Source organism: Pteropus medius, unplaced genomic scaffold (assembly GCF_902729225.1).
Source record: "Pteropus medius unplaced genomic scaffold, Ma_sr-lr_union100, whole genome shotgun sequence".
Classification (NCBI taxonomy): Eukaryota; Metazoa; Chordata; class Mammalia; order Chiroptera; family Pteropodidae; genus Pteropus; species Pteropus medius.
Genome location: NW_024354360.1, coordinates 2630234 through 2653663, shown reverse-complemented (window position 1 = coordinate 2653663; position 23430 = coordinate 2630234). Strand labels below are relative to the sequence as shown.

The 23430-nt window shown below is 33.6% G+C and overlaps 1 protein-coding gene across 5 annotated transcripts in view; it reads left to right on the top strand.

Moving 5' to 3' along the window:
* AUH (AU RNA binding methylglutaconyl-CoA hydratase) overlaps positions 1-23430 on the top strand; it is a 146077-nt gene that overhangs the window by 30658 nt on the left and 91989 nt on the right. For 4 of the 5 annotated variants that reach the window (XM_039852171.1, XM_039852173.1, XM_039852170.1 and 1 more), the window contains one exon: positions 17682-17768. The exons of the other annotated variant lie outside the window; for it this stretch is intronic. In XM_039852171.1, coding sequence (XP_039708105.1) covers positions 17682-17768 — 87 coding nt within the window. The remainder of the gene's footprint in view (positions 1-17681; positions 17769-23430) is intronic. 5 annotated transcript variants of the gene reach the window in all.

The following is a 23430-nucleotide window of genomic DNA, read 5'->3' as shown; positions in this document are numbered from 1 at the left end:
CCAGTAGACAGAGAGCTTGGTTTCCCTCTTTCTCTTCCTCAAATGGTGTTTCTGGAATTGTCATGTCATCAGGTGCATGATGGAAGCTGCAATATTTGCATTGTGGATGAGATCATAATGATATAATTAGTAAAGGTCATGACTCAGCCAAAGATGGTGTATAAGCTGGAAAAGACCGGTTTTGGCTTATCTCCCCTTGCCAGGGCTAAAACAGGGAGATCTGAATAAAGGAAAAACTTGCGGAGCCTTATCCTGGATGGGGAGGGGCTGTCCCTGCACTCTCTGTCTTGTCTCAAAAAGACACTTCGCTTTGAGGAAAAATGAAGCCATGTTTATTAGAGCCTTGAATTCTGATAAAATCCTATGGCAGAGAAGTCCTTTTCATTAAATAGAGTTACTATAAGTGACTTAGAGGAAAATTTATATGTAATTTAAAAAATGTAATTTTTTTAGAGCAGTTTTACATTCATAGCAAATTTGAGGGGAAGGTACAGAGATTTCTCATATACCGCTGTCCGCACACAGGTACAGCTTTCCCCCTTATCAATATCTCTCACCAGAGCAGCACGTTTGTTACAACTGATTAACCTACATTGACACACCATAATTACCCAAAGTCCATAGTTTGCATTAGGGTTCACTCTTGGTGTTGTGTCTTCTATGGCTTTGGACAAAGGCATAAAGTCATGTACCCACCGTTATAATACCATATAGAACATCTCACTCCCCTAAAAAATCCTCCGTGCCTTGCCTGTTCCTGCCCCCACCCTGATACCATTATTGATCTTTTTACTGTTTCCATAGTTTTACCTTTTCCAGAATGTCATATACTTGATGGAATCATACAGTATGCAGCCTTTTAAAATTGAGTTCTTTCATTTAGTAATATGCATTTAAGTTTCCTCCATGTCTTTTCATGCTTTGATAGCTCATTTCTTATAGTTGCTGAATAATATTCCACTGTATAGATGTATCACAATTTGTTTATTCATTCATCTGCCGAAAGACATCATGGTTGCTTCCAAGTATTGACAGTTATGAATAAAACTGCTATAAATATCTATATGCAGATTTTTGAGTGGTCATAAGTTTTCAGCTCCTTTGTATAAATAGCAAGGAACATGATTGTGGGATCATATGGTAAGAGTATATTTAGTTTTATAAAAATCCACCAAACTCTCTTCCAAAAAGACTGTACCAGTTTTTATTCCCACCAGCAATGAAAGAGAGTTTCTGTTGCTCTGAATCTTTGTCAGCATTTGGTGGTGTCAGTGTTCCAGATTTTGGCCATTCTCATAGTGTGTAGTAATATCTCATTGTGCTTTAATTTGCATTTCCCTGATAACATAGGATGTGGAGCATTTTTTCATATGCTTATTTGCCATCTGCATATCTTCTTTGATGAGGTGTGTGTTAAGGTCTTTGGCCCAGTTTTTAATTGAGTTGCTTGTTTTCTTATTGTTGAGTTTTAAGAGTTCCTGTATATGTTAGATTGTAATCCTTTAGCACAGGGGTCCCAACCTCTGGGCTGCGGACTGGTATCAGTCTGTGGCCTGTTAGGACCCCAGCTGCATAGCATAAGGTGAGTGAGTGGCTGGTGAGCAAGCGAAACTTCTGTATTTGCAACCATTCCCCAGTGCTAGCATCACTGCCTCAGCTCTACCTCAGATCATCAGGGATTAGATTCTCATAGGAGCACAGGTTCCTGGTGCCAAAAAGGTTGGGGACCCCTACTTTAGCAAAAGGTGTGTGTTTTGGAGATATTTTTTCCTAGTCTGTGGCTTATCTTCTCATTTTCTTGACTTATCTTTTGCAGAGCAGAAGTTTTTTCATTTTAATGAAGTTCAGTATATCCATTATTTCTTTCATGGGTTATGCCTTTGATTTTGTGTCTATAGATCGAATTGGGAAGAACTGACATCTTGACAATATTGAGTCTTTCTATCTATCTAGATAGAACATGGTTTTCTTCATCAGTTTGATTTTCTTCATCAGTTTTGTGGTTTTCCTCATATAGATCTTATACATATTTTGTTAAATTTTTACCTAAATGTTTCACATATGGGGTGCTTACGTAAGTAGAATTATTTTCAATTTCAAATTCCACTTGTTCATTGCTAGTGTATAGAAAAGTGATTGACTTTTATATATTAACCCTATATTCTGCAACCTTGGCATAATCACTTATTAGTTCCAGGAATGTTTTTGTCAGTTCTTTTGGATTTTCTACATAGTAGATGATCATATCATCTGTGAACAATGATAGTTTTATGTCTTCCTTCCAGTCTGTATTACCTTCTATTTTCTTTACTTGCATTATTACATTAATACAGGCATACCTTGTTTTATTGTGTTTTGCTTTATTGCACTTCACAGATAATGTGTTTTCATCACCATCGAGGCAAGACCCTTTACTGGCAAAAAGATTGTGACTCACTGAAGTCCCAGATGATGGTTAGCATTTTTTAGCAATAAAGTATTTTTAAATTAAGGCATGTACATTGTTGTTTTTAGACATAATGCTATTGCATACTTAACAGACTACATTGTAGTATAAACAGAACTTTTCTATGTTTACATATAAAAAGATTCATGTGACTCACTTTATTATATTTGCTTCGTTGCCATGGTCTGGAACTGAACCTGCAGTATCTCCAAGGTATGCCTGTAAGGACTTCCAGTACAATAGTGCAAAAGAGTTGTGAGAGGGAGGGGACGTCCTTGCCTTTTACCTGATCATAGTGGGAAAACTTCCAAGTTTCTCACCATTATTATAATGTTAGCTATAGGCATTTTATAGATACTCTTTATCAAGTTGAGGAAGTTCCCCTCTTTCTAATTTATTTAGGGTGTATATTACGAATGAGTATTTGTCAGTGTTTTTTCTGCATCTATTGAGATGATCATATGATATATTTTTTTTAGCTTGCTGTTGTGGTGGATTATTTTAATTGATTTTCAAATGCTAAATTGCCTTATACACCTGGGATAAATCCCACTTAGTTGTGGTGTATAATTTTTTTATATATTGTTGGATTGGATTTGCTAATATTTTGTTGAGGATCTTTGCATCTATGTTTATCAGAGAGATTGGCTTGTAGTTTTCTAGTGATGTCTTTGTCTGATTTTGGTATTAAGGTATTGCTGGCCTCATACAATGAATTTGGACGTAGTCCCTGTGCTTCTGTCCTCTGAAAGAAATTGTAGAGAATTGGAATAATTTCTTCCTAAAATGTTTGGCAGAATTTACCAGTGGACTCATCTAGGCGCGGTGTTTTCTGTTTTTGAAGGTTAATTATTGATTGGATTTCTTTAATAGACATAGGTATATTTACATTGTCTGTGTTTTTTCTTGTGTGAATTTGGACAGTTTACATCTTTCAAGGAATTGGTCCCTTTCATATAGATTGTTAAATTTGTGGGCAAGGAGTTGTTCATAGTATTCCTTTATTATACTTTTAATGTTCATGGGATCTGTTGTGAGGTACTCTCTTCCATTTCTAATACTTTTTTTGTGTCCTCTTAGTTTTTTCTTAGCATGGATAGAGGCTTATCTATTTTATTGATCTTAGAGAACCAGCTTTTTTTGTTAATTTTCTCTGCTGATTTCTTGTTTTCAATTTCATTAATTTATCCTTTATTTCTTCTGCTCACTTTGGACTTTATTTGTTTTCTAGTTCAGTGGAAACCTAGATTTTTGATTTTAGATTTTTTTTTCTTTTATGATATATGCATTTAATGGTGTAAATTTTCCTTTAAGCAGTGTTTTTTCTGTATACCACAAATGTGGATAAGTAAGATATTTTTTTCCCCTTTGGCTTCTTTCAGAATTTTTTCTTTATCTTTGATTATCTGTAGTTTGAAAATGATATGCCTAGGGTTTTTTTTTTTTTGGCATTGGTGTTCTTGGTGTTTTCTGCTTAATGTTCTTTGAGCTTACTGGATCTGTGGTTTGGTGTCTGACATTAATTGGGGGAAATTCTATCATTATTGCTTCAAATATTTCTTCTGTTCCTTCTTTTGGTATTCTCATTTTGCGCATACTATACCTTTTGTAGTTTTCTCTTGGTCCTTAGGTATTTCTTTTTTTCAGTCTTTGTTCCCTTTGCTTTTGGGAAGTTTTAGAAGTTTCTGTTGTGGTAGCCTTAAGATTCTTTCCTCAGATCTGTCCTGTCTACTAAGAAGCTCATTAAAGGCCTTGTTCATTTCTGTTATAATGTTTTTGATCTCTAACAATACTTTTTGGTTCTTTCTTAGCGTATCTGTGTCTCTGCTTGCATTGCCTGTCCTTGCATTCTGTCTACTTTACCCATTAGAGCCCTTAGCATATTAATCATTGTTGTTTCAAATCTGATAATTCTAGCATCTCTGCTACATGTTTCTGATCCTTGGTCTGATGCTTGGTCTATCTCTTCAAATTGTGTTTCTGTGTTTTGGAATGCCTCATAATATTTTCTTGATGGCCAGAAGTGATATACTGGGTCAAAGACCTGCTGTAAATAGGGCTTTAGTAATGTGAAGGTATGATGTGGTAGGAGGGGAAATGTTCTATAGTCCTATGATTAGATCTCAGGCTTACAGGAGCCTATGCTTCTGAATTCTGAGCTGTGAACTTCACAAGTGCTTCTCAGTTTTTTCTTTCCCTTTAAGTGAGACTGGATGACTGAGTGGGCCGGATTTGGGTATCTCCCTTCCCCCATCTTAGTTAGGCTCTGATAATACCCCAACCAGGTTAGGCTTTGGTTAACTAGTTTCTCCTGAAGGCAGGCCTTGTTAAGAACTGAGTGCTCTGGTATTTCAAAATAGTTCCTTTTCCCCTCCCCTGGCCAGAAGCAGGAGGGATTTTTCTCCACTATTTACTTTGAGAAGCCGAATAGGCTCCTAGAGGTAAATCTCACGAAATTGTTGGATCCCCCTCGAATTTTTAACCCTCAGAATTGTTTCTCCTGGGTCTCCAGCCATCATTGATTATAGATTAGATTTTCTCTCCCCCATGGCTGGTTCCCTCCCACTGTTCCAGTGTCTGTGCTCTGGTATGTTCTGAATCTTGGAATCTGCCTGTCTTTTCAGTCTTGGGGGCAGCAATTTTCCCTGTGCCCTCACCTCTCTTTCAGATTCTAGACGAGTTTTTGATTCAGTTTGTTCAGCAGCTAGAACCCTCAGATTGGTCTTGATTTGACTGCTCAGGGCCTATGGTGATTAGACCAACCAGGTCTCACCCCTCTACGTGGGAGTGGATTAACTTCTTTCAAAGTACATGGAATATGGGGAGGGAGCGGGATAGAGGGCAGGGGCCAGGACAAAAATAAGGGTACCATTGGGGAATGGAGGAGGGCAATAGATGGTTAGTAGATGGCCAATTTCATTTATTTTAAAAATACCTACTATACTGTCTTCTTTAGGGCTGAACTGTAAAAAAAAAAAAAAAACACATGGATTTCTTTCCCTCTCTCTCCCCTCCCCCACCTTCTCTTTCTTTCTTCCTTCCCTTCCCTGATGGGACCTTCATCGGTTGATTTGGAGGGGAGGCTGTCACATACCTGGTACTGTTCTAGGATCTGGGAATACTGCAGTAAATAAGACAGAAATCACCTGCTCTTGTGGAGCCTCCATAGGCGTGGGTGGAGTGGGAGTGGTGCTGAGAAAGCAAATAATGTAAATGTGTACTGTGTCATATGAGTGCTCTGAATGCAAATAAAACTGGGTAAGAGGAATAAGGAGTTCTCAGCTGACATAGACAGTTGCTGTTCTATATATGGTAAAGAAGGAACCCCTCTCTGAGAAAGAGATAAAAGAGAGAGTCCTGAAAGAAGTGAGTGAGTGAGCCTTGGGGTTACCTGGGGAAGAATGTTTCAGGCAGAGGTAAGCCAAGTACAGAGCCTGGAGGCAGCATCATACTTTGCAAGATAATGGAAGAACAGGAAGGTTATTGTCCCTGGAGCAGAGTAGATAAGAAGAAAGGTACTAGGAGGTGATGTCATAGAAGTAGTAGGAATCAAAGTCACATAGAATTTTGGTTTTTACTCTGGGTGAGATGAAAATTGGGGGTGTTTTAAGCTAAGGAATGACCTAATATGATTTAAGTTTTAAAAGGCTTGCTCTGGCCGTGTGTTGAGAATAGACTGTTCCAGAATATCTGTCTTTGATCCTCTACAGTTAAGATCATACTTGGACCAATGTAGTAGTGGTAGAGATGGTAAAAAATTGTTGGAGTCTACATATATTGTATTTTGAAGGTGGAGACAACAGGATTTATTGAAGAAAAGGAGGGTATGGGGAAGAGGAGTCAAGGTTCACTCTGTGTTGATCTGAACATTGGAAGGATGGAGTTACATTTAACTGAGGAGTAGAAGAATGCAGGAAGAATGTGTTCTGGGGGAGGAAATTTAATAGTTGGGGGAAGGAAGGGTTTACTGAGTTTAGGATGCATATTAGACATACAACCAGACATGCCTAGTAGGCAGCTGAGTTTAGGAGTGTGTAGTTCAGGATAAAAATCTGGACAATCATTGGTATACAGGTAGTATTTAAACTTCTGAGTAAATAAAATAAAAACAGTCAATCCAGAAGATGGTTAAAAAGCAGGGAGGGTCAGTGTAAGTGTGCTAAATTCTTTAATCAGAAGACAAATAGCTGGGTTAAAAGAAGTTGTTGCTTTTAAGAAACACCTAAAACATAAGGACATAGGTTGAAAGTCAAAGACTAGAAAAAGATATGCCAGTATAATACTAAAAGCTAGTATAACTATGTTGATATCAAATAAAATAGACTTTCAAACAAATTTTTATTAGGGATAGTAATTATTAGAGGTAAAGAGAGTCACTGGGTAATAGTAAAAGGATCAATTCCCCAGGTAGGTATAATAATTCTCAACTTTTACATTGTTAAAAACAGCCTCAAAATATATAGCATAAAAATTGATATTGCTATAAGGAAAAATGGATAAATCCACCATCATAATGGGAATTTTTACCACCTTTCTCAGTAATTAAACAGGATAAAAGTCAGTACCTCTATAGAAGATTTGAATAGGTCAGTTAACAAGCTTCACCTTTATATCGTCAGAGTCCCCTAGACCCAAATTTAGTTTTTGAGTTTCTTTTTTGAACAATTCTACTTGTATGAATTGATGTTTCGTGACTTTCATTCTTTCTTAGAGGTCTTCTGAAGAACAGAAACTTTACTATAAAAAAGCTTAAAACTATTACTTTTTTGCAGTTACTATGTGGGTAATTGGACTTTTTTCTGAATCTCAGATGCTTTATGGGTTCCTATGTCACTATGTCTTTATATTAGTAATTTTGTCATCCTAAGAATGATTTTATCATTACTCATCAATTATTCTCAACTATGTTAAGAAATATTAAAATAAGAAAATAGAAGAATGAATGGGATTGCCTAGAAGATGCAATAGTCAAATCCTTTCTATTGGATTATCTTTGTTTTTTTATTTCATTGGCTCATGAATTGTATCATCTTTTAAGAAACCGTATATGGAGTCTGGAGGCACAATCTCTGTGGTTTTTCTTTTACCTTTCATTGAACACAGTTGAGAATATAAAATTTTTTATTTTCTATTCTTTATGGCTAAGAGTAGAAAAGTTGATAGAGGAAGACATTTCATAGCTATTATAAGGGTAAAATATTGCTAAAAGAGACAACAGGACTCCAAGCCCTAATCATGATGAAGTTGATCATATGAGTGAAATCTTAGTCTGAATAATCAGATGGTAGTATCTTAGATGAATTTCCTCACACCCAAGAATTGATGAGTGAATAATATATTTCTGTGGTTTATATAAAGAAAATACGGAATTTGTATCCAGTTAGTCATTTAGTAGGGAGAATTTTATCATGCAGTGTTTTGTGACAAGAACTTGGACCATCCCATTTTGCTGAAAGGATGAATGACAGTACTCTTGCATTTCATAAAAAGTTTGTGTATGTATATATACTTGATGTAGCTTCTAAGTGAAAAGTGTTGAAGGCAGATATTTATACAAAGGTGATAGGAAGGGAATAGGTGACAGAAGTGGAAACAAATAATTGGCTCGATCATTCTGACTGATGTTTATAAATTTAAAAATGAAAATAGTTTACAGTCTGGGAAGAATATGGCTATCCTCTTCTCAATGAAATTATGAGCCATCAGAAATTTTAAAAGAACTGAATTTCTACAATGTAAGTACAAGAAGAACCAGAAGTAACGATTCTCTATTAGAGATATAGTTGAAATCTAGAAATCAGTTTTTATAAAACTATATGTTACATGTCAATTGAACAGTTTTATTCAAATGATATAGCCCTTTTCGCATGTGTGTTTGTGTGTATGTGTGTGGTATGCGTATGTATGTGAATACACATAGATGTATGTATGTATTTGTAGGTGTGTATGTATTTATGCACATACCAAGAAAAATAAAAATATGGATTTGTTATGTTGACATTTTGACTAAAATTTCTAATACTTTTGCTTTTTCACTGTCTTTCTTTTTTCTGTAAGTTATTTATAAAGTGACCTAAGTATAAAATTCAGAGTCTTTTGGCCCCAGCTGATAAAGGGTGTTGATTATTTTTCCTGGTTTACTGAGGGTTGATATAATGTACATCTGTAGATCATTGCCCTCAGTGGTTGATGACTGTGCATTACTTTTAAGCACACGTGGAATATCTATGAAAATTAACCATCTGCTTGGCTTTAAAACCTGTACAGATTTCAATGGCTGTGTTCTCTGACTACAGGCAGTTAAGATAGAAGTCATTTAGAATAAGGTAATTAGAAAAAGTCCTCTACACTGGGAAATTTAAAATAACTTCTAAATAACTTACAGCTCAACAAAAGAATCTTTATGGAAATTAGAACATACTTAGAATTCTAACAAAATACTTTAAAGGTTGTGTAATATAGTTAAGATTGTTTTTTAGGAAAAAGTAAAGACTCAATAAACTAAGAATCCAACTTAAGAAATGACAAATAAACACAAATAGGGTAGAAGAAAAGAAATGAAGATGAGCACAAACTTCTTATATGGAAAACACACAGTAAGTAGTAAGGATAATAAAGCCCAAAGCTGCTTCTTTGAAAAGTCAGATAGTCAAATCTTTTGGAAAGATTAGTCAAGGATGAGAGAACAAATAAATAATTTTCATATTGGAAAAGGAAGTTATAGGTATAAATTCCACAGAGATTAAACTGGTAAGATAATATTAAGACTAACTGATGCCAATAAATTTGAAATTTTAGGTAGAATAGATAAATAATTGGAAAATAAAGCTTAACCAGAACTGATTTAAGAAATAGAAAATTTGACTAATCCAGAACAGTGACAACACCTGGCCACAGTGACTGCAGAGGAACATTCTTCCCAAACATTTATGGAATGGATAATTCCAATCTTATATATGTTCTTTGAGAAAATAAGAAAAAAGGTTCTTTCCCAGCTGCTTTTGTGAGGCCAGGATAACCTTGATACAGCCACCATGAAAGAGCAGTGCAGGGAAGGGAAACAACAGATTGGTCTCCGGTTTTAGGTTGACACCTCCGCAGGTCACAGGGAGCAGCAGCATCTCCATGGTGGTGCTTAGAGATTAAGATATAGATTGAGCCCCCTGGAAATCTTTGGTTATCTTGACCTGATGTTTGGATTGAATGGAGAAAATAAAAGCCTGTTTGGAGTTGGGCGCAAGGAAGACGAGGGTATATGGATGCCGGCACATGTATATTATTTGGAAAGATTCAGAAATGATGACTTTGATTACTGCACAATAATGCTCTACAAATTTGTGAAGCATTTCATCTTTTACTACTGAGAATGCAACTTAAAGCTACCATTTCTCATTCAATTAGATGAGCAAAACTTACTAAGTGTGATAATACTGGGCCCTGGTGATAATGCGGAGCAGTACACAGATGGCAATGTATGGGGGTAGAAACACTTTTGAAAACAATTTGGTAATAACTTTTAAAGATTGTCGTTTGCATTTTATATGACCCAGGACTACACACTCCAAGGAAAATGACTTAAAGCAATGATCCTCCAGACTGAGGCTGGACTATTTCGAGGCATTCAGGTTGTACAGATAATTTTAAAGGGATCTAGCTAATACACAACATATGTAGTCCTTTATAAAACTTTTCATGCTGATCTCTTTATCGTCTTTATCATCTTCCCTTTCATAGTTGCCTTTTCATTTTACAACAGTCAGTCCTGATCTTACTTTGGGAGGGGAATAAAGCTTCTGAATTGCCAAAAAGAGGGGTCTTTTAAAATACTAATGTTGAGAATTTCAGCTGGGATCTTGTTCTTTATCTGGTAGTTTCTAGTTCTTTGCTTTTAGCATAATTTAAAGACAACAACATGGAATTGTTATGGAATTGTTAAATGCTTCTTGACTGCTATGTGATTTTTGGGAGGCATTGGCTCTAAAGGAGTTAAAAGAATTGGTTGACATTGATGAACTAAAACTCCTTTGTTTATGTGATAAAGTTTTCTCAGCATGAGTAAAATTAATAATAAACTTCACCTCATTCTAGCAATAAATTATTTTCATGTGTAGATATGTGAAATAATAGAATGAGAGGAAATAGTTCCATCCGTCTCATTTAAATACATTTCCAATAAACATTTACTTTTAATATCTAACAGTTATCAGATTTGCAATATAGTTATGCTTCAGTCAGTTGTGTGCTAATAATACTTGTAATGAAAAGTCAGTCCAGAGGAAAACTTTTAAGCTTAGTGCTTTATAGTTGTAGGAAATTTAATAAAAATAATTTACATGCATATTTTGTTGCAAAGAAATGTGACAATAATCAAAAGATTTTTAAGCATAAACACTGATACATCAGAGGAAAAGAAATATAGGAAAGTGGAATTGAAATAACAGTTCATACAGGAAAGAAATGATGTAATATTTCTTATTGTAAAGCAAGGATTATTTGTATGTTTTAAACATGGGTGATTTAGAGAATCATATCACTGTGATATGTAGATTCCACTGGATACTTTTACAGTGATACATACATATAATTGTATTTAAGATGCCAGTGTTTACAGTGCACTGCAACCCTTGCAACTGTTTAAACTTAAATGATGAAAAATTTTAGATGTCAGTATAAAAATATTTAAGGGGGGACATTGTTTTTTAAAATTCTTTTTAGCAGCAGTAGGAACATAAGGTTGAACACCATTTGCTTAAAGTGTTAGACCTCAGGGGGATGGTAAAATTCGTTGGGGGGCATTGGAATTTGGGGGTCATTTTTGGTTGTCACAGTGATTGAGGGGTTTTCTTGTCATTTGATTAATTAGGAACCAAGGAAGCTAAACATCCTGTAGTGTACAACAAAGAATATTATTGTTTCCCATAACTTTTCTAAGGTCCCACTGGACTGGTCCACTGCAAATATAAATAAGTAGAAATTTAATGCAAAATAATCCTAAAGCATATTTAAAATAGTTTATTAAAAAAAACAGGAATTTTAGGAGAGGGCCATTTTAGTGAGCAGTATTTAAATGGAATAAGTGAAATCACTTATTCTCATGATTTGTGAATTATTTTGGCTATTCACGTATAATTAAGTCTGCTAATAATGGCAGCTTTATTTTTTTCCCTTCTGATCCTTGTAATTTTAAAATATTTCTCATTACATGAATGAGTACTATCTCTAGAAGTGATAAAGAACACTCATGTCTCATTCTTGATCTCTGAGAGGAAGTTTTCTATAATTGACCATTAAAGGTGATGTTAGCTATAAGTGTTTTATAGTTATTCTTTATGAGATTAAAAAAATATTCTCTTTTTCTAGTTTGCTATGAATTTTTAATTAAGAATAAGTGTTGATTATGACACAAAAAACAAAAGTGATAAAAGAAAAAAATTGATAAATTGGACTTAATTAAAATCAAAACTTAAAAATCCAACAAGAAAGTGAAACAATAAGCCACAGGCAGGGAGAAAATATTTGTAAACCATATTTCTGAGAAAGGACTTTTATTCAATATACAACTCTTAAACTCAGTAAGAAGAAAAATTATCCAGTAAAAAAATGAGTAAAATAGACATTTCTGCAAAGAAGCTGTGTGAATGGCTAATAAGCACCTGAAAAGATGCTTAACTTCATTAGTCATTAGGGAAATTCAAATTTAAAACCATTATAGTACCACTTCCTACTCAGTTAAATGGCTATAATCAAAAATACAGACTAATATTGGTGATTATGTAGAACAACAGAGACCCTTAGGTATTGCTGATAGGAATGTAAACCTGTGCAGCCACTGCAAAAAACGGGCAGTTTTATTAAAAATGTAAGTTAAATAGGAATTTACAATATGACCTAGCAATTCTACTTCTGTGTGTCTATCTGAGGGACAAATGAAAACATTTATCTTCACAAAGACTTGTATGCAAATGTTCTTAGAGTATTTTTCATAATATTACTTTCTACTTTCCAAATAGAAACAACCCAAATATTCATTGTCTTTACAATGGAATGCTATTTGGTAATAAAAAATAAAAAGTGCTGAATAATTCTTGTAATATGGACGAATCTGAAAAACACAGAAGAAAGACACAGAAGACCATATGCAGTCATATGCTTCTTATTGACCGGAACACATTTTGAGAAATGCTACATTAGGTGATTTTGTCGTCACGTGAATACCGTAGAGTGTACTTACACAAACCTAGATGGTATAGCCTACTACTGTAATTGTATGTGCTATACTTTTATAGGACTGACAGTGCAGTAGGATTGTTTATACCACCATCACCACACATGACTAGTGTGTTGTGCTAAGATGTCACTAGGCTATAGGAATTTTTCAGCTTCATTATAATCTTATGAGACCATCATCTGGTTCATTGTTGAGCAAAACATCCTTATGTGGTGCATTACTATGTTGTTTGAATTTATTTATATAAAAGTCCAGAAAAGGCAAAGTTATTGGAAAATGGATTGGTGGTTGCCTGGGGCTAGAGACAGGAAGAGGGAATGATTACAAATGGGTATAAGGGATCTTTTTGTAATAATGGAAATATTTTAAAACTGAATTGGGATGATATTTGTAAAACTCTGTATATTTACTAAAAGTAATTGAATTGCATGCTTAAAATGACTGAATTTTATTTTATGTAAATTATACCTCAATGAAGATGTTAAGGAATGTGTTGAATTTTATCAAACTATTTCTATACCTACTGAAAATTTCTATGATTTTCACCTTTTTTCCATTAATTTCATAAATTAAAAAATTTATTATTAAACCAGTCTTGAATATTGGACTGAATATAACTTGGTCTTAATGTATTTTATTTATTTTACTAGCAGGTATGATTTACCGATATTTTCTTTAAGAGTGTTTGAGAAAGGTTGGCCTGTCACATTTTTTTTTTCCTTACAATGTTCTTATCAAGTTTTTGTTTTTCTGTTCTTCATATAAGTGTTTGTAAGGTTAATGTTAAATATTTTTTTTTTCATTAAATGTTTGGAAAAATTGATTGTTGGAGCCATATGGGCAAGCAGTTTTCTTTGTAAGAAAGTTTTTAATTACATATTCAATTTCTTTATTATGTATTTGTGTTTTCAGATTTTCTATTTTCTTAGTTTTAATAAGTTGTGTTATTCTAGGAATTTGTCCACTTCATGTGCTTTTTCAAATTTATTGGGTCAAGGTTGTTAATAATATTCTCTTAATATTTTAATGTCTGTAAAGTCCTTGGTATTATTTCTCCTTTTCATTCTTGATTTTGGGATTTGTGACTTCTCTGATTGTCCATGACAAGTTGTACTAAAAGGTCTATCATTTATTTATTTTCAAAGAATCGGCTTTGATTTTTCTCTCTTGCACATTTGCTTTGTATTTTAAAAAGTTTGCTTTATTTTGCTATTTCTTCTGGTTTGAGATTTTTTCCTATCTCCTACTTCCTACTTCTTGAAATGATATTGTCTGATAAGGATATTAGCTTGCTTGCTTTATCAGTTACTTTGAGGGGTCTGTTATAATCTACTGTGATTGTAGATGTGTCAGTTTTTCTTTTTGGTTCTGTCCATTTTTGGTTTATATAATTTCGTGTCTTATTTTATGTATTCCAATTTAGAATTCTTATGAATTTTTTAGATCATCATATTTATTATTATAAATGACCCGCTAGGTTTAGTGATGCTTCTTGCCTTAAGTCTCTTTTGTCAGAGATTTGATGACTGTACAAGTTTTCTTTTGGTGAATGTTTGCTTGTTTTTCACCCTTTTACTGTAGCCCTTATATTTTAAGGTATGTCTCAAGCAGTGGATAATAAGATTTTAAACTCTACTGTCATAATCTTCCTGAAGATTTCCATTTTTTTTTTTCTTTTTTTGGTGTGGGCCTTTAGTCTGTGTATGTGTGTGTAAAATGCCTTTACTTCACCATTATTTTTTGAAGTATGGGCTTGCTTAGTCTAGGATTCTAGATTGGTACTTACTTTCTTTCCCTACTTTAAAGATACCATTCATTTTCTGTTCAGAAATTAGTTTGATGTCTTAATTGTGTTTTGGCAGCTTCTAAGATTTTCTTTTTGATTTTGGCTTTTAGCAGTTAATCTTGGTATGATTTTGTTTATCCTGTTTTATATTTAACCTTTAGAGATCTCAGCTGAAAGCCTAGAGTGTTCCTCCTTGGCAAGCCCTGGGCTCTAATTTTGTCTCCCATTGTTTAGAAACTTAAATTTTCTTTGAAGCCCTTTCACAGACCAGCTGGCTTAGTATTTCACCATTGCTTTCACACAGCTATCTTAAATATTTTATCCAGTGTCTCCTGGAAGAATTGATCTGATAATAAGCTATGCTGTCAGAGCGTCAGAGCTGGTGATGAAAGTCCATGCACTTTTTTTTTTATTTTTAAGATGAACAATGTTACAGAATTATTGTTGCTCATGGGAATGATTCTTTAAAGAGGGATACTGTTAATGATGGGAGCCAGTAAGAGGATAATTGCTGAAATGATGTTTCTGAAAGAGGTGTAATCTAGTGCATAAGGGCACAGTTGACCTCCATTATAAATTAATCCACCCATAGTAACTAACAGGAGGGAAGGCAGAGTATGTGGGTTCAAATCCTGGTTGGTGGATAGATTTGGTGGTGGGAGCTAGTGAAATTTCTCTTCTGAATGCTTTTGTTTTCTTAGTAAATTGTATTGGGATTGAGTAGGAGGTTTTGAGGTTTGAGGAGAGATGGAAGTTACAAAATGGTCTGTAGATGAATAGGAGAGCAAATGGAGTAGGGGAATATACTAGGATTGCTAGGCAGCCTAAGGGCTCACCTGAGGTGAGTGAGTAGTCATGGACTTAGAGGATTTCAAATGTAAAAAGTAAATGCTTTTAAACATTTTGAAAAGTTAATTTGAAAAGTAAAAACTAAAAATATTTGGCTTCAAATAAAACTTTGGACACTGTTATATAAAAAATTTATGGTCCCAGAAGGGATAAGGAGTGAAACTGTATTTTTAGGTTCTTAATGTGGTTGCAGGGTGTGTTTCCAAGGTAAAAATGGAAAGGAATGTTAAAAATTTTCAAAAGTCTTGTCAGGGTCTCAGTACAAATGTGTAACATTCCTTGGATAAAGGTAATTATTTCTAAAATAAACCTTGAATCCCAAAGAAGTCCCACACCAATGTGCACATAAGGCTGCACTTATATCTTCCAAAGCTCTCCACTGGGACTGGTGGGCAGTGAATGGGCCACATGTGTCAGGAATCCAAACCTTGATTTCCTTTAGCTTCTAAGTCTCTAACCTGAGCATGGTTTTGAAAGCATGCTGTGTGGTCACAGAGTCAGAATATTGGTGAAAGCCCCCTTTGCAGCATTAGTTGCTGTGTTAAAGGGCACCCTCATGGCCAGAGGACTTGATGGATCCCATGATGTACTTACAGGGGCTTTTTCTGGACCAGCTCTTCTGGAGTCCCTGTCTGTCTTCTCTTCATTACTTTGGTTCCTCTTTCATCTAATTCCCTTTCTCACATTGTACTGCTTTATCTGCTTTTATTAACTAATACGTATTAGCCAATATATACTAACAACATTTTATATTCTCAATTTAAAATTATATTCTCAATGTTAAATGGCAGTGAGTTGAACCATTATTTTTTTTTTTTTAACAAATACATCCTACTAGTTTAGAAAATTTGACCCTAGTAACATTTTTCTTTCATGCTAAGTTTTAATAATTCTTGGAAAAATTAATTATGAACATATGTTAGGTATCTAAGACTAACATATTGAGTACCTACCACCTAACTTAAGCAGTACAATATTACAAATAAGATTGAAGTCCTCTGTGCCCATTGGCAGTCACATCTTACTCCCTCACCCACATCTTACTCCCTCACCTAGAAGTCACTACCAGTTGAATCTGATATTTATCATTTCCATGTATGTTTTATATCCCCAAAAAGCATTCTTTTGTAAAAACTTAATGTAAATGGTTATTAGCCTGTGTTCTTTCTGTAATTTTATATAATTATATATCCTTCCACATTTTTAGATTTACCCATATTCATACTCTTCTATCATTTTCATGCGGCACATGTAACATTTCATTGTATAATATGTCCCAGTTTTATTAAGAATCTTTCGATCGCTATTTAGGTTATTTCAGTTTTTTGCTGTTTTATGTATGTTCATTGAATGTTATTGTTCATATTTCCTTTGGACATGTCTTTGAGAGATTTTCTATGGGGTGTGTGTGTGTGTGTTTATGTGTGTGTCTGTACATATACTTAAGAACTGATGGATTCTAGGGTTTGTGCTTTGTCAACTACAGTTCTCACTCCACAGGAAGTATGTGGGCTCTAAATGTCCCAACCTCAGCTGGTACTTGATATTATGTCTAGTCATGATTAACTTATAATGGACTAATAATAGAGTAAGTAGCTGAGTATATGCCTTCTATGCTGTAATTTTACTTCGTTTTCTGTTTCTTTAAATGGGGACCTACCCTCCACAGATAGTTTAATTCTGTTAAAAAGAACGTTGAGCCACAGAGTAAATGATCTCTTAAAGAATTCTTTATATTTATTTTTCTCTATTCCAAAGTTATGATTCTGTGATAAAGTGATAATTACAAAATTGTCAGTTTGCTCATACTTTTAAAGCCAGTGATTCTCAAATGTGATCTGCAGTTATCAAGGCAGGCATCCATGAAATGATTTTCACAGCAGTAATATGTGATTTGCCCTTTTCACTGGGTTGACATTTGCACTGATGGGACAAAAAGCAATGATGGGTAAAACTACCAACATCTTTGCAAGAACCAAGGAAGTGGCATCAATCTGTAGTTATTTATGTTAACACATATGGGTTTGTTTGTATTATTAAATGAATAAATAGTAAAAAAATTTGTAGTTTCAATTTCTATTAGAATATAAAAACATTTACTCTAAACAAAGTCTCTTACTCTTAAGAGTTCAAAGGGGTCTTGATACCACAAAATTTGAGAACCACTACTTTAAGCTCTTAGTAGATGTATGAACAGATATGTTATTCTCCCTGATGCTGGTCATGGAGAAGGAAAACTTAGGTAATATAATTTCTTTAACTGATAAATTCAGTCATCTTTCATGTTATATGAATTTTAAATAAATTTTCAATTTATCGTGTTAAAATTTTGTTTATAACTAGATTATACCTGTAAATAAAATACTTTGCAGGTGCTGACCTTAAGGAAAGAGTCAAAATGAATTCCAGTGAAGTTGGTCCTTTTGTATCGAAAATAAGGGCAGTGATAAATGAAATCGGTAAGCACAATTAAATTCTCATTTTAGCATGCTGAAGATGACATTAAATGTCAGATTTAAAAAGTCGCACACTGTCAACTTTTAAAATTTGGCCAAGATACTTAGATAATCGTGACCTATAGCTGGTTGTTGTAAAATAGATGTAATATATTTGATTTGATATTTGTGAAGAATAAAGAGGCCTCCTATGGCCTATGAAGATAGTTATTAGAAAACAAAGAGAATAATTTGGCATAAGCCTTTAACTTAAAGTATATCTCTTAAATAATTGTGTATACAAACATATTTATAGATTTGGAATTTTTTTGTTTTTTACATAAATAGGGTCATAATGTTTTCTTAGAATTACAGACTTACATGTAATATTTGTATTATAGTACATATCAGTAATTTATTATAAATATTTTTTAATGTATTGCTGAATGGTAATCCACAAAATACTCTTATTCAAAATTTTAAATTATTTTTTCTTTTTAGAAGTTCTTTCTATATTAGTGAACATTTGTTTTGTTTTTGTTTTTGTTTTTGTTATTTATAAACAAGCAGTGAATGTCTTTGTACGAAGTCTTTCAGAACATTAGGATGTGTATTTATTGGATAAATTCAAAAACATAGAATTACAGTTCTAAATATGTGTTCATTTTACATTTTAATAAACTCTACTAGATTATAGTCCAGATAGATTGTAATAATTTGTATTCCCATCAGTTATTTTTCTAGAGCAGTTCCAGTTCACATCAATGTTGAGGGGAAGGTACAAAGATTTCTCATGTACTCCCTGCCTCCACATGTGATATACATAGCCTCTCCCATTATCGACATTCTGTACCAGAGGGATACATTTGTTACAACTGATGAACCGACTTTGATACATTATAATCATCCAAAGTCCATAGTTTACTGTGGGATTCACTCTTGGTATTGGACACTCTGTAGGTTTGAATAAATGTAAAATGACATGTATCTATCATTATAGTATCATACAGAGTATTTTTACTGCCCTAAAAATAAATCTCCTGTGCTTGGCCTAGTCATCCCTACTTCCCCTCTGGCAACCGCTCTTTACTGTCTCCATAATTTTACATTTGTAGAATGTCATGTAATTGGAATCATACAGTTTGTATGTAGCCTTTTCAAATTGGCTTCTTTCACTTAATAACATGCATTAAAACTTTGTCCATGTCTTTTTATGCCTTGATACCTTATTTTTAGTGCTGAATTATATTCCATTGTTTGGATGTACCACAATTTATCCATTCAGTTACCAGAGGACATCTCGGTTACTTACAAGTATTGGCAGTTATGAATAAAACTGCTGTAAACATCTGTGTGTAGGTTGCTTTGTGGATATAAGTTTTCATTTCCTTTGGGTAAATACCAAGGAACACAGTTGTTGGATCATATGGCAAGAGTCTGTTTAGTTTTGTAAAAAATCTGCCTGTCTTCAGGTAAACATACCATTTTGCATTCCCACCAGCAATGAATGAGAGTTTCTGTTGCTCTGAATCCTTGTCAGCATTTGGTGGTGTCGGTTACCGATTTGGCCATTCTTATGGGTGTGTAGTTGTGTCTCTTAATTTGCATTTCTCTGATCACATATGATGGGGAGCATTTTTTAATTTGTTTACTTGCCATATCTTCTTTGGTGAGGTGTCTGTTAAGGCCTTTGGCCCAGTTTTTGAGTTACTTGTTTTCTTATTGTTGCGTTTTAAGAGTTCTTTGTATATTTTGGATAACAGCCCTTTATCAGTTGTGTCTTGCAAATATTTTCTCAAAGTCTGTGGCTTATCTTCTCATTCTCTTGACATTATCTTTTGCAGAGCAGAAGTTTTTCATATTAATGAAGTTTAGCATATTCATTTTTTCTTTCATGGATCATGTCTTTGGTGTTACACAGTAGTTTCCTCCTTATCTGCAGTTTCTCTTTTTGTGGTTTCAGTTACCTGTGGTCAATCAGGGTCTAAAAATATTTAATGGAAAATTCCAAAAATAAGCGATTAATAAATTTAAATTGTACCATTCTGAATAGTATGATGAAATCTTGTGCCATCTCACTCCGTCCTACCTGGGATGTGAATCATCCCTTTGTTCAGTATATCCATGTTATATAGGATGTCTACTTATTCGTTACTTAGTGGCTGTCTTGGTTATATCATGGTACTGCAGTGTTTGATATTCATTTAATCCTTTTAGTAGTCTAAGGCTAAGTTGCTATCTTATTCACCTCACTTTATCTAATCACATAGGCATTGATTGTATCATCTCACATCACAAGAACAAGGGTGAGTAGAATACAGATGATATTTTAAGAGATCACATTCATATAACTTTTATTGTAGTATATTATAATTGCTTTATTTTATTATTCTGTTTAATGTCTTACTGTGTGTAACTTATAAATTAAACTTCATTATAGGTTTGTACATATAGGAAAATTATAGTATATGTAGGGTTTGGTACGTACTTGTGGTTTCAGGCATCTGCTGAAAATACTGTGAAAATCATTATGGCAATGAATGTGAAATTTCTGTTTCAAGAACATAATCTAGAATAGTCATTTAACTACTGAAGAAATTGAATCAGTAGTTAAAAGTTTTTTTGACAGAAAGAAAAGTACCAGGCCGTTTTTACATGTCAAATGATTAACATTTCTGTTGCTTTTCCTAGCCTGTAAGGAACAGATTATTATAATCTTGTACAAACTTACTACAGAGCGTTAGAGTGAGAGTTCATTCCTAAACTTACTATTTCAGATCAGTATAACTTTCATATATAAACATGACAAAAACAATGAAGAAATAAATAAAAGGAGCCAGTTTCACTTGTGAATATAGATGAAATCCAGTTGGTTTTAAAAAAGGACCAAATTGGATTTTCCAAGGAATATAAGGAGGAGAGTGAGATTTCCACTTAAAAATATTAAATTTAATTCACGACATTAGCCAATTAAAATAAGAACATATGTTTTTGCAGTAAATTGATACAAAGAATTTGAGAGATGTCAAATCTAGTCATAGAAAAAGCTCAAGGCAAATTGGGAATAGAAGGGAACTTCCTTAGCATGGTGAAAGATATGTTTCTTAGTAGTAAAATGTAAAAGTCCTGCCCTGTATCAGAAGACAAGAAATAGAAATAAAGTAATGATTGAAAAAGAATATAACACTGTCCTTCTCAAGTGATATGATTGTCTCCATTGAAAATATGAGGATCAACAAATGACTGGAAATGAGTGTCACAAGATAGCTGAATATAAGATTCATATTTAAAATTAATCAATTGGCTATCTTTATACCAGCACCAGACAGATAGCAGTCAAAAAGATACCATTTACAGTAGGAACAAAAATAGATTTAGAAATATGTGCAAGCTATATGGGAAAAATTTTGAAATTTCATTTTAAGACATTAAAGAATTAAATGGAGACATTATTTCTTGAATAGGAAGATTCAGTATCAAAAAGAGGATTCTCACAAATGATTCAATGTACAGATTCCATTTAATTACATTTGAATTCTCAGCATTAATTTTGTAAAAAATTTGAGCATAAAGAGGCCCCAGAATAACCAAGCCTGCCTAGAGAAGAAACCGAGGAATCTTACCTTATCAGCACTTAAGACTTATTTTAAAGATATGAAAATTAAGATGGTATATTATTGGCTTTTGGATAGACAAATAGACCAGTAGAATGGAATACAGAACCCAAAACAGACCTAAATAAGTAGGGGAGCTGATAGAGGACAGAGGATGTATTACACATAGCTGGGGGACAGCAAAAACTTGACTTTGTTTTTGAAGTAAACTTTTATGATATTGACAGAGTGAAAAATTTCTTAAATACAGAATAGAACACTTAAAAGGAAAGCTTGAAAAATGCTACCAATTTAAATTTGAGAACATTTGTTCATTAAAAAATACTGTAAAGAAAGTAGAAAGAAAAGCCACAAATGAGAGAAAGTAGTTGAAACACAGAGCTGCCAAAGGATTCATGTATATACACATGCATACATGAATCAACACATACAATCATACATGCAGCCTTGAAGTCAGTAAGACAACACGATAGAAAAACATGCTTTATACAAGAGAAAAAGAAATAGGAAGTAAACATGTGAAAAGGTGATCAACCTTTTTAGTAATCATAGAAATGCAAATTGAGAACACAGTGGGATGCTATTTAACATCTACCAGATCGGCCAAAAATTCTTATGGCTGATATTACCAACAGTGAGGAAGTGGATCACCAGGAAATTTCATACACTTCTAATGAGAGTTTAAACTGATGTAACTGCATAGAAGAACAAGTGTCCTACAAAGTTGAATATCCACATTTCATAAGATGCAATAGCTCACTTTTTTAGGGGTTATTTACCTAGAGGGACTTTAAAACTTTTTAGTAGACCCATAGTAAGAAACATCTACAATTTGGCCCAATAAACACATAGAAGTGGGTGGGTACCAAAATTTGATGAAATAATAACCTTTCTTTGTATACTGCCTTTTGATACTATCTTATTTTTAAAAATTTCTAATGGATGGATTGCTACTTGGAGTTTGAAACTGTTCTATAGATATTTTGCACATGTGTCCTAAGGAAACTTATACCAAGATATAAGAAAAAGATTTTATAGTAGCAATATTGTTAATATTACAAAGGTGAAGACAGCCAAATTTCAATGACGAGAGAATGAATAAATGATTTGAATATATTTGTAGAGTTCGAAATAAATGAATAACTTACACATGTAACAACATAGCTAAATCTTTGAAATATGTTGAATTAAAACAATGTGATATAATTTTTTATAGAACTAAAAGCATACAAAGCAGTATGTAGTTTAGAGTTAGGTAATTAAATCACATACACACTCAGGAAAAATATAAGAATGATAACCAGACTTCATGGTGGTGATTCTTTGGGTTTGGGAAGGCAGGTGGAAGAACAGGAAGAACACATGGGTGGATAGGGTATTCTGACTTAGTTCTTAGTTTGGTGATTTAAAGGAGTTTGTTGTTATTATGCTTCATTACATGTATATGCTACATCTTTTCTTTATATTTGCCAAATGAGATCAAATAGTTTTTAGAAAGATTTTTATATCTTGAGTTCTGCAAACATTTCTAGTGTTATTTCTTGAACAATTTTCTCTTTTTTCTTATATTTTTTTTCTTATTTCCAAGGGAAGCAAGAATTCTAGATTTTTAGAAAATATCTCATAATTTAATGTTTTCTTTTTCTTTTCTTTTCTTTTTATTTTTAAAGGAGAGAACAGAATTGGTTTATGGATCGGATTCTGCACTCAAATCTCCAGCTTTCTTCTTGGTTCTTATCCACTAGTTCTCCTCACACAGTTCATTTTCACTAGAGAAGGGCTTCCTGGGTTAGAGAAATGGCTTGTCTTTTGGATATTAATGAATGCTAGTGGAAGAGGTTCCTGCATTGTACTCATGGGGCTGTTTCATATATAGGTGTGTTTGTATGAACTCAAGACAATAGTTAAATTTTCAGGAATTTTGTGAACTGGTTGTCAACAACCATAGATATTTTTAAATTGGCCATTGTAGCAGTATCTGTAATAGTACAAATCAGGGTATGTTCTGTCTGTTTGATAACACTTTTTCCTCTTGCCTGCTGTTACATTTTCATTTTCTACAACTGGAGGAT